This window comes from Tachypleus tridentatus, chromosome 4 (genome assembly GCF_004210375.1).
Source record: "Tachypleus tridentatus isolate NWPU-2018 chromosome 4, ASM421037v1, whole genome shotgun sequence".
In the NCBI taxonomy this organism is placed as follows: domain Eukaryota; kingdom Metazoa; phylum Arthropoda; class Merostomata; order Xiphosura; family Limulidae; genus Tachypleus; species Tachypleus tridentatus.
In genome coordinates this window covers 110,372,646-110,385,311 of record NC_134828.1, presented here as the reverse complement: position 1 = coordinate 110,385,311, position 12,666 = coordinate 110,372,646, and the positions used below count along the sequence as shown (strand labels likewise).

Sequence of the window (12,666 nt, the reverse complement as noted above, 5' to 3'; positions counted from 1 at the left end):
TAGTAACAAGAACCAAATCAGACAGGTTTACCTTTATCACTTCCAACACACGGGATTTGTCGTTGAATTTCTTTCAATCCACACGTTGTGTGAGAGAAAAGCAAAATATCATTAGTATAGATACTGCATAGAGACATAAATATATCAGTCAACTCAGATATGTATACTTTAATAATACTAACAATATCTCATGAGAATACCCAACGTACGAAACCTCGAGGCTTAGGATAACAATTTGAGCCAAATACTAACGTTAATTTTTATTCAGTCTTAGGATTAAGTCCTTAAAATATACAAGACATAAATTAATAGAATAATTAAGTTAATAAAATGTAAACCAGAATAAAAATTTTTCCGTATACAAGTACAGTGAGAAACTTTTGACTGTCACATCACTTTTTAGTAACTTATTTTCTGAGTTACTGTTGTAAAAACTTTCTTAACACTTCTCATAGAAACACGTGTATTAAACGTTTTAAGGCCTATAACTGTTTTTCTACACGTTTATAATTATGAAAATTCTTTATGACTGACTCTACCGTGTTATCTTCTTTGTTACTCATGAAATTGTTAGACATTGAATATATTTTAGATGAGAGAATAAAGGAGTAAAATTATATTTTTGAGCTTACTTAGGCCATATGAAAATTGTTCAATAATAGTATTATATTTTCTATTGTGGTTAAACGTATATGGTTGGCGTAACTATAAAAGTGTATTTACATCTAGGTCAAGGTAAAATGTAAACACATTCAATCGACATAAGTCTTGTAAGGTAATTGATTCGTAAAGTTTCACTAAGTCTGATATAAGATATTAGATTCCGATAGGTAGATCAACAGACATGTAACTTTTGTCCTCAGTGAAGGACACATTTGCATTTAAATTATTTTACGATAAATATATCTTCGAATGAAGCTATTAGGACTAAAGTCTTCCTTCTGAATAATAGAAACAAACGGTGTGATATTTAAATATTTCAAGTGTCAACTATTGAGAGAAATGCAGTTTTTCTTCACTCAAAGTTAAACTGTAGTTAATGCTTAAGAGGGTTTATTCGATACTTCTGGTTAGACAGCTACAAGATACATTTAATTTAATGTTATTGGCTCTATGTTAGACATAATTATTTAGTTCGGCGATGTATACCTTGATCGTATTTCACATGAGACTGTACTTAAAAGGAATTCATACCTTTGGTCTACACCTAAGTAATGACATCGCCTCCAGAAATGATTAACATTCTGTATTTTCCAATAAAAAACATAAGTCTTATTTCGCACCATAAATGAATTATCGAAAATTGAAATCAGTGAGAGCTTTGAAGGTGACGGTCAATCCCCTTGTTAGTTGGTAAAAAGAGTAGCCCAAGAGTTGGCGGTGAGTGGTGATGACTAGCTGCCTTCCCTCTAGTCTTACACTGCAAAATTATGACGGCTAGTACAGATAGCCCTTATGTAGCTTTGCACGAACACAACTTTATTTTATGAAATTAGTGATTGTTCAATACTCTCATCACAAGCGTTAGTATATATTATATTATATATTATACGCATGATGTGTATATTTATAATTAAGCATTTAATAAATACACAGTGTTTTATATAAAAACATTTAGAAGAATTATTAACACATTTACTATTTCTTACTATTTTCAATAAGTAAGCATGGTTATTGTTAACATTTTTACTATTTCTTACTATTTTCAATAATCAAGCATGATTATTATTAACATATTTACTATTTCTTACTATTATCGATAATCAAGCATGGTTATTATTAACACATTTACTATTTCTTACTATTATCGATAATCAAGTAATGTTATTATTAACACATTTACTATTTCTTACTATTATCGATAATCAAGCATGGTTATTATTAACATATTTACTATTTCTTACTATTATCGATAATCAAGCATGGTTATTATTAACATATTTACTATTTCTTACTATTATCGATAATCAAGCATGGTTATTATTAACACATTTACTATTTCTTACTATTATCGATAATCAAGTAAGGTTATTATTAACATATTTACTATTTCTTACTATTGTCGATAATCAAGCATGGTTATTATTAACATATTTACTATTTCTTACTATTATCGATAATCAAGTAAGGTTATTATTAACACATTTACTATTTCTTACTATTGTCGATAATCAAGCATGGTTATTATTAACATATTTACTATTTCTTACTATTATCGATAATCAAGCATGGTTATTATTAACATATTTACTATTTCTTACTATTTTCAATAATCAAGCATGGTTATTATTAACATTTTTACTATTTCTTACTATTATCGATAATCAAGTAAGGTTATTAGTAACATATTTACTATTTTTTAGTATTTTCAATAATCAAGCATGGTTATTATTAACATATTTACTATTTCTTACTATTATCGATAATCAAGTAAGGTTATTATTAACACATTTACTATTTCTTACTATTATCGATAATCAAGCATGGTTATTATTAACACATTTACTATTTCTTACTATTATCGATAATCAAGTAAGGTTATTATTAACACATTTACTATTTCTTACTATTATCGATAATCAAGTAAGGTTATTATTAACACATTTACTATTTCTTACTATTGTCGATAATCAAGCATGGTTATTATTAACATATTTACTATTTCTTACTATTATCGATAATCAAGCATGGTTATTATTAACACATTTACTATTTCTTACTATTATCGATAATCAAGTAAGGTTATTATTAACATATTTACTATTTCTTACTATTGTCGATAATCAAGCATGGTTATTATTAACATATTTACTATTTCTTACTATTATCGATAATCAAGTAAGGTTATTATTAACACATTTACTATTTCTTACTATTGTCGATAATCAAGCATGGTTATTATTAACATATTTACTATTTCTTACTATTATCGATAATCAAGCATGGTTATTATTAACATATTTACTATTTCTTACTATTTTCAATAATCAAGCATGGTTATTATTAACATTTTACTATTTCTTACTATTATCGATAATCAAGTAAGGTTATTAGTAACATATTTACTATTTTTAGTATTTTCAATAATCAAGCATGGTTATTATTAACATATTTACTATTTCTTACTATTATCGATAATCAAGTAAGGTTATTATTAACACATTTACTATTTCTTACTATTATCGATAATCAAGTAATGTTATTATTAACACATTTACTATTTCTTACTATTATCGATAATCAAGCATGGTTATTATTAACATATTTACTATTTCTTACTATTATCGATAATCAAGCATGGTTATTATTAACATATTTACTATTTCTTACTATTATCGATAATCAAGCATGGTTATTATTAACACATTTACTATTTCTTACTATTATCGATAATCAAGTAAGGTTATTATTAACATATTTACTATTTCTTACTATTGTCGATAATCAAGCATGGTTATTATTAACATATTTACTATTTCTTACTATTATCGATAATCAAGTAAGGTTATTATTAACACATTTACTATTTCTTACTATTGTCGATAATCAAGCATGGTTATTATTAACATATTTACTATTTCTTACTATTATCGATAATCAAGCATGGTTATTATTAACATATTTACTATTTCTTACTATTTTCAATAATCAAGCATGGTTATTATTAACATTTTTACTATTTCTTACTATTATCGATAATCAAGTAAGGTTATTAGTAACATATTTACTATTTTTTAGTATTTTCAATAATCAAGCATGGTTATTATTAACATATTTACTATTTCTTACTATTATCGATAATCAAGTAAGGTTATTATTAACACATTTACTATTTCTTACTATTATCGATAATCAAGCATGGTTATTATTAACACATTTACTATTTCTTACTATTATCGATAATCAAGTAAGGTTATTATTAACATATTTACTATTTCTTACTATTGTCGATAATCAAGCATGGTTATTATTAACATATTTACTATTTCTTACTATTATCGATAATCAAGTAAGGTTATTATTAACACATTTACTATTTCTTACTATTGTCGATAATCAAGCATGGTTATTATTAACATATTTACTATTTCTTACTATTATCGATAATCAAGCATGGTTATTATTAACATATTTACTATTTCTTACTATTTTCAATAATCAAGCATGGTTATTATTAACATTTTTACTATTTCTTACTATTATCGATAATCAAGTAAGGTTATTAGTAACATATTTACTATTTTTTAGTATTTTCAATAATCAAGCATGGTTATTATTAACATATTTACTATTTCTTACTATTATCGATAATCAAGTAAGGTTATTATTAACACATTTACTATTTCTTACTATTATCGATAATCAAGCATGGTTATTATTAACACATTTACTATTTCTTACTATTATCGATAATCAAGTAAGGTTATTATTAACACATTTTCTATTTCTTACTATTATCGATAATCAAGTAAGGTTATTATTAACACATTTACTATTTCTTACTATTGTCGATAATCAAGCATGGTTATTATTAACATATTTACTATTTCTTACTATTATCGATAATCAAGCATGGTTATTATTAACATATTTACTATTTCTTACTATTATCGATAATCAAGTAAGGTTATTATTAACACATTTACTATTTCTTACTATTGTCGATAATCAAGCATGGTTATTATTAACATATTTACTATTTCTTACTATTATCGATAATCAAGTAAGGTTATTATTAACACATTTACTATTTCTTACTATTATCGATAATCAAGCATGGTTATTATTAACACATTTACTATTTCTTACTATTATCGATAATCAAGTTAGGTTATTATTAACATATTTACTATTTCTTACTATTATCGATAATCAAGCATGGTTATTATTAACATATTTACTATTTCTTACTATTATCGATAATCAAGTTAGGTTATTATTAACACGTTTACTATTTCTTACTATTGTCGATAATCAAGTAAGGTTATTATTAACATATTTACTATTTCTTACTATTTTCAATAATCAAGCATGGTTATTATTAACATTTTTACTATTTCTTACTATTATCGATAATCAAGTAAGGTTATTAGTAACATATTTACTATTTTTTAGTATTTTCAATAATCAAGCATGGTTATTATTAACATTTTTACTATTTCTTACTATTATCGATAATCAAGTAAGGTTATTAGTAACATATTTACGATTTTTTAGTATTTTCAATAATCAAGTAAGGTTATTATTAACACATTTACTATTTCTTACTATTATCGATAATCAAGTAAGGTTATTATTAACACATTTACTATTTCTTACTATTATCGATAATCAAGCATGGTTATTATTAACATATTTACTATTTCTTACTATTATCGATAATCAAGTAAGGTTATTATTAATATATTTACTATTTCTTACTATTATCGATAATCAAGTAAGGTTATTATTTCTAGTCCCACCTAAAATTGACGATAACACAACCAGCTCCGACAGAGAAGTGAAAGAGGGAAGTCACGTGGCCCTACAGTGTCGCGCTTCAGGGATTCCGACTCCTAATATAACCTGGCGACGAGAAGATAACCAACAGATAATGCTGGGAAAGAAGAAAGGTGCGTCTGCTTGAGATCACGGTTTTAAAATTTATTGGTTTATTCCTTAGTATACAATAAAAAGATGAAAGTTTAATATTTCACAAGGAAGTTTCGTATCCAGTAAATGGGTTACGTACCAAACAAAAGTAAATAAAGTTAACATTTGTTGAAAACTGGTTTGATGCGTATTAAATAGGTTCGAACTTAATCAGTGGGTTGGATACTAAGTGAGTCCTGTAGAAAACGAGTTTTGTGTTACATAGACGGAACTATGATTTAATAATTTTTTTTTTTTTTTTGTGACCGAGCTAACTGTACATATTAAAGGGATTAACTGTTACGTTTCCGAGGTTGGTACTAAGTACCAGTAAAATGAGTATCACAAAGTAAAGACCAAATACTTAGATGTTTGAAACCGAGTCAAAACTTTACTATTTTGTATACGATATTGTTACTGTCTAGGAATGTTTGGTATTAGATGTTGTTTAGTGCTGGATACACGAGTATCGTTCTGAAAAACAAACTCTTGTACAAAGTAAACAGGTTTGATACTGAATAAACTGGTTTGGCAGTAACTCAAGAAGGTTATATGATATGCCAGAAACAGTTAGTAATGAACAAGAGGTTTCACACTGACAAGGTGGTTTGTTAATTAGTTTGAACATTTAGTACTGAATATACTAAGTAAATTTCGATGGTACTAAGTAGAGGCCTTGTTATCTAATGCTAACCAGCTTTGTTCGGAGTAAACTAAGTTGTTATTCAGCAACGAATTTGGCACTTAGTAACTAAACTGTCTATTACGTTATGAGCTTGTCACTAAATAAATCATTTGACACCTTGTAACAGTGACTGATTCTAAATAAAGGGTTTGGCACCGAGTAACTGTGACTGGCGCTAAATAAAGGGCTTAGCACCTAGTAACTGTGACTGGTTCTAAATCAGAGGTTTGCCAACTAGTAACTGTGACTGGTTCTAAATCAAAGGTTTGTCAACTAGTAACTAAACCTAATAATGAGTTTGGCACTTGTATTTCTGAGCTTGATACGGAGTAAGTTGGTTTGTTACTCAGCAAAGGGTTTTCTATTTAATAGCTAAGTTGGACACTAAATAAAGGATTTAATGCTTAATAACTAAGTTTGTGCTAAATAAAGGATTTAATGCCTGGTAACTAAGTTTGTAATAAATAAAGGATTTAATGCCTAGTAACTAAGTTTGTAATAAATAAAGGATTTAATGCCTAGTAACTAAATTTGTAATAAATAAAGGATTTAATGCCTGGTAACTAAGTTTGTAATAAATAAAGGATTTAATGCCTGGTAACTAAGTTTGTAATAAATAAAGGATTTAATGCCTGGTAACTAAGTTTGTAATAAATAAAGGATTTAATGCCTAGTAACTAAGTTTGTAATAAATAAAGGATTTAATGCCTGGTAACTAAGTTTGTAATAAATAAAGGATTTAATGCCTAGTAACTAAATTTGTAATAAATAAAGGATTTAATGCCTGGTAACTAAGTTTGTAATAAATAAAGGATTTAATGCCTGGTAACTAAGTTTGTAATAAATAAAGGATTTAATGCCTAGTAACTAAGTTTGTAATAAATAAAGGATTTAATGCCTAGTAACTAAGTTTGTAATAAATAAAGGATTTAATGCCTAGTAACTAAGTTTGTAATAAATAAAGGATTTAATGCCTAGTAACTAAGTTTGTAATAAATAAAGGATTTAATGCCTAGTAACTAAGTTTGTGCTAAATAAAGGATTTAATGCCTAGTAACTAAGTTTGTAATAAATAAAGGATTTAATGCCTAGTAACTAAGTTTGTAATAAATAAAGGATTTAATGCCTAGTAACTAAGTTTGTAATAAATAAAGGATTTAATGCCTAGTAACTAAGTTTGTAATAAATAAAGGATTTAATGCCTAGTAACAAAGTTTGTAATTAATAAAGGATTTAATGCCTGGTAACTAAGTTTGTAATAAATAAAGGATTTAATGCTTGGTAACTAAGTTTGTAATAAATAAAGGATTTAATGCCTAGTAACTAAGTTTGTAATAAATAAAGGATTTAATGCCTAGTAACTAAGTTTGTAATAAATAAAGGATTTAATGCCTAGTAACAAAGTTTGTAATTAATAAAGGATTTAATGCCTGGTAACTAAGTTTGTAATAAATAAAGAATTTAATGCCTAGTAACTAAATTTGTAATAAATAAAGGATTTAATGCCTGGTAACTAAGTTTGTGCTAAATAAAGGATTTAACGCCTAACACTAAGTTTGTAATAAATAAAGGATTTAACGCCTAACACTAAGTTTGTAATAAATAAAGGATTTAACGCCTAACACTAAGTTTGTAATAAATAAAGGATTTAATGCCTGGTAACTAAGTTTGTAATAAATAAAGGATTTAATGCCTGGTAACTAAGTTTGTGCTAAATAAAGGATTGAACGCCTAACACTAAGTTTGTAATCAATAAAGGATTTAATGCCTAGTAACTAAATTTGTAATAAATAAAGGATTTAATGCCTGGTAAGTAAGTTTGTGCTAAATAAAGGATTTAACGCCTAACACTAAGTTTGTAATAAATAAAGGATTTAATGCCTGGTAACTAAGTTTGTAATAAATAAAGGATTTAATGCCTGGTAACTAAGTTTGTGCTAAATAAAGGATTGAACGCCTAACACTAAGTTCGTAATCAATAAAGGACTTAATGCCTAGTATCTAAGTTTGTGCTAAATATAAGATTTAATATCTAGTGACTAATTCTGTACTAAATAAAGGGTTTAAATCCATGTAGCTAAGTTTAAATAAAGGATTTAATGCCTGGTAACTAAGTTTGTAATAAATAAAGGATTTAATGCCTGGTAACTAAGTTTGTAATAAATAAAGAATTTGGTATCTGGTATCTAAACATTTTAGCGACTAAAGACTTTGATACGATCTTGTCCTTTATAAGCAGTTTGTACTTAGTTCGAGAATAATACTAAATGTGTTTCCTACATATTATTCAGCTTGGTGTTAGGTTATGGGGTTTGCACTTTGTGCTCCTGAGTACGCTCGGTTGTTACTAAACAAAGAGTTCGTCATTTAGTAACTAACTTGGGTACTGAGTAAAGTGTTTGTTCATTGTTATGCACAAAGGTACACAAAGGGTTATCTGTGTTATGTCCACCAAGAGTAAGAAGACCGGGTTTCTAGCAGCATGAGTTTATTGGGTGCTGAGTAGAGGATTTTGATAATTATGATTTGTGCAATGTAATGAGTATGACCCTAGTAATGTAGCTTGGTTATAAATAACAGGTTGGTCTCCTAGTGACTGTCCTTCGTACTAAATACATTGTTAAGCATCTACAATTTCTGATATTGATGGTGAATGAGTAAAGTTGTTAGCAAGCAAAGAATTTGGTGTTATCAACTGAGATTTTTACTAAATAAAGGGTTTGTCACCTATTAATTAAGCTTGCTACTAAATAAAGGATTTAGCATCTAGTAACTACGTTTGCTACCAACTAAAGAGCGTTACACTTTGTAACTGAGCTTGGTACTAAATAAAGAGTTTGACATCTAGTAACTGACTTTATACTAAGTTAAGAGTTTTGGAGCATATTATAACTGAAGTTGTTTCTATAAACATGGTACGACATCTAGTACCTTAGCTTATTTCCAAAACAAGATTTTGGCATCTAGTAATTGAATTTAGTCCTTCATTACAAGTAAGTAAATTGTTCCATGGTGAAAGATTTATTTTTGCGCGTGAACGGAGACATGAGTTCGATTTTGAGAATATAAGTTTTTCAGAACATAATAGCTAGTATTGCACTTTTAAGGTTTGTATTTGACTGCTCAGTTTCATAATGAACTATGACGTATGAAAAGTGGTCGTATATGTTTGAGACTAAGTGTATCACGTTGGAAGTTATATTTGATTGATACCAATAACTTTGTGTTAGTTTGAAATTATGGTCATGGATTGCGAAGTGCATGCAGGTGTACAGTAATGAGATTACAGGTTTTCAAATTAGTAGGTGGACATGAAATTAAGTATGCAGGTTCGATAGTTTATGCGAGTTTGGGAAATTCACAAGGAGTATTTTGACTTGTGCATATAAATAAACTGTTTTTCATTCAAATGATGTTGCAAGATTCTAAAAAGATGGTAATCTGAAGGAGCAAGATCAGGAGAACAGGTAGGAGGGAGAAGTTTCTCCCATCTAGATCAGGAGAACAAGTGGGATGAAGAAGTTTCTCCCATCGAGATCAAGAAAACAAGTGGGATGAGGAAGTTTCTCCCATCGAGATCAGGAGAACAAGTGGGATGAAGAAGTTTCTCCCATCGAGATTAGGAAAACAAGTGGGATGAGGAAGTTTCTCCCATCCAGATCAGGAGAACAGGTGGGAGGGAGAAGTTTCTCCCATCCAGATCAGGAGAACAGGTGGGATGAAGAAGTTTCTCCCATCCAGATCAGAAGAACAGGTGGGATGAAGAAGTTTCTCTCATCCAGATCAGGAGAACAGGTGGGATGAAGAAGTTTCTTCCATCCAGATCAGGAGAACAACTGGGATGAAGAAATTTCTCCCATCCAGATCAGGAGAACAGGTGGGATGAAGAAGTTTCTCCCATCCAGATCAGGAGAACAGGTGGGATGAAGAAGTTTCTCCCATCCCGATTAGGAGAACAGGGGGGGGATGAGGAAGTTTCTCTCATCCAGATCAGGAGAACAGGTGGGAGGGAGAAGTTTCTCCCATCCAGATCAGGAGAACAGGTGGGATGAAGAAATTTCTCTCATCCAGTCTCTTCAGTATTTCTGGAAGTGATCATAGCGGTGTGAGGGCGTGCATTGTCATGGTGGTAAACGACGCCTTCTTGATTCACCAAGGCAATTTTTTTTTAGTGCAGTGTTCAGTCGATTCAGTTGTTGACGGTATCTCTCAACAGTGATCGTCTGGTTTGGTTGTAACAACATAAAGTGTAGTACACAACCTTTATCCCACCAAACACAAAACAAAACTTTTCTTGAGTGCAGACTTGTTTTTGACTGTGATGTAGCCAGTTCTTCTGCAATAACTCACTGTCGGCGGAGCTTAACATTTTGATAGATTACCCATTTCTCATCTCCAGTCACTAGGTGGTTCAAAAACGAAGCTTGCAGTTCACGATAGTGAAGAGACGTGCAGATGTCTACTTGTTCTCTTATATTATCAGCTGACAACTCGTGTGTTACCCGATTTCCCAACTTTGAAACTCTACCAAGTTTTTGCAAATATCGATGGACAGTTGAAAGCGATGAACTGAGTTTCCGAGCTAATTCTTCAACAGTTACAGCACATTCCTCCTCAAGAGCTCCTAGAAGCAGGTCATTATCAAACTCAAGAGGGCGCCCAGTGCACGCTGGATCTGTCAAACTGTAGTTTCCAGTCCTAAACTTACTGAACCATCTTTGACACTTTCTCACATTCAGAATGTCGTTGCTGTACACATCTTGAATGCTTCGCATAGCTTTAGTAACACTTTTCCCTTTTGTGAAATAGTAAAACATTATATGCCTCATATATTTCTCTGATACCTTCATGATAACTGAGGCTTCTAAAATAAATAAAACTAAAAAACAGTAAAGAAACGAGCTGGCTCACACTTGATGCTGTCAACTTATTCTGTCCTATAAAAACGACATTACTTGTGGGATGACCTGATACTTCGAACTTGCACGTATGTGGGAGAATTTATAAAAATTGAGGCTACTAACGTAAATCAATCAATTTTGTTTGCATTACACTCAGTTATCAGTTTTGCTTATCTTACGTCACTAGGCTAAATACCACGCTGTTGTAAAAGTGAACAACAAGCACGATAGACTAGTAACAACATTGTTTTCCACAGGCACTCAAGTCAGGTATTTAATTATCAGTAATTAGGATCTTCGCACTGAAGCTACTTACCAATAATAATTCCAACCGGTGAAAATGTAGATATTTAAAGATTAGAAAAGGAGGAACACGAGTAACCAGTGTTCAAATCATATTAACTATCATATCACCAAACATGCTCGTCCTTTCAGCAGTATGGCCGTAATAATGTGCCGGTCAATTCCACTATTCATTGGTAGAAAAGTAGCCCAAAAGTTGGTGGTGGGTGGTGATGACTAGCTGACTTCCCTCTAGTCTTACACTGTTAAATTAGGGACAGCTAGCGCACATAGCCCTCATGTTGCTTTGCGCGAAATTCAAAAAACAAACAAACAAAGGATCATATATCTATTTAACTCAAATTAGCACCAAGAGTTCCTTTTAGCCCCATTAGTACAGCGGTACTTCTACAGATTTACAACGCTAAATCGGAGTTTGATTCCCCTCGGTTGGGCTCAGCAGATAGTCCGATGTGGCTTGCCATAAAAAAAAAAAACACACGTTATTTTTGTATTCCATTAAGCCTTACTTAAAACGTTTTGACCAGTAAATATTTCCTAATCAAGACTTTTGTAGAACAAGATCAAAATAAGTCTACAAGTACCACACACAGTTCACCACCATAAACACTCAAGGCTTATTTCATTTCTTTGTTTTATCGATTCTTCCTTGCTCAGGGTTGCTGATGATAGGCTAAGTTCTCCTAACACTCAGTGACAAGTGGTGAATCGGATGAAAGATTGGGTTCCACATTTGTTTTAAGTGTTTTAAACGGTTTGTCTATTGAAGAGTTTGGACGACTAAATCAGCAACGTTCTTTAAACCCTATCTAGATACTGACGAATAACATAAAATTAACAAGACCACAATATGTTTTATTTGTATGTATTAGTGCACAGATAACTAATCACTTCAATAATTCTGACTGGTGATAGTGAAGTGGGTGAGACATATTTATATAAATAAGTTAGTCTGTAAACATGAACACCACTTTGTTTCAGTAACTGGAGAAAAAAACCTGATTTGCCAAGAGAAATGCTAAACAAATAAACCCACTCCAAAAGTCTTCGTTTGTAATCAACACTTAAGGCAACAATATTTCTACAAGATTTAGAGCCCAGAGACTTGTAGTGTGAGCAAAGGTGCGTTATAGAAGCTTGTTTGTT

General features: G+C 30.1%; 1 protein-coding gene across 3 annotated transcripts in view; it reads left to right on the top strand.

Annotated features, from left to right (window-relative positions):
- Positions 1-12,666, top strand: part of LOC143249877 (lachesin-like) — a 275,716-nt gene that overhangs the window by 194,825 nt on the left and 68,225 nt on the right. For all 3 annotated transcript variants that reach the window (XM_076500466.1, XM_076500467.1, XM_076500464.1), the window contains exon 4: positions 5,457-5,612. In XM_076500466.1, coding sequence (XP_076356581.1) covers positions 5,457-5,612 — 156 coding nt within the window. The remainder of the gene's footprint in view (positions 1-5,456; positions 5,613-12,666) is intronic.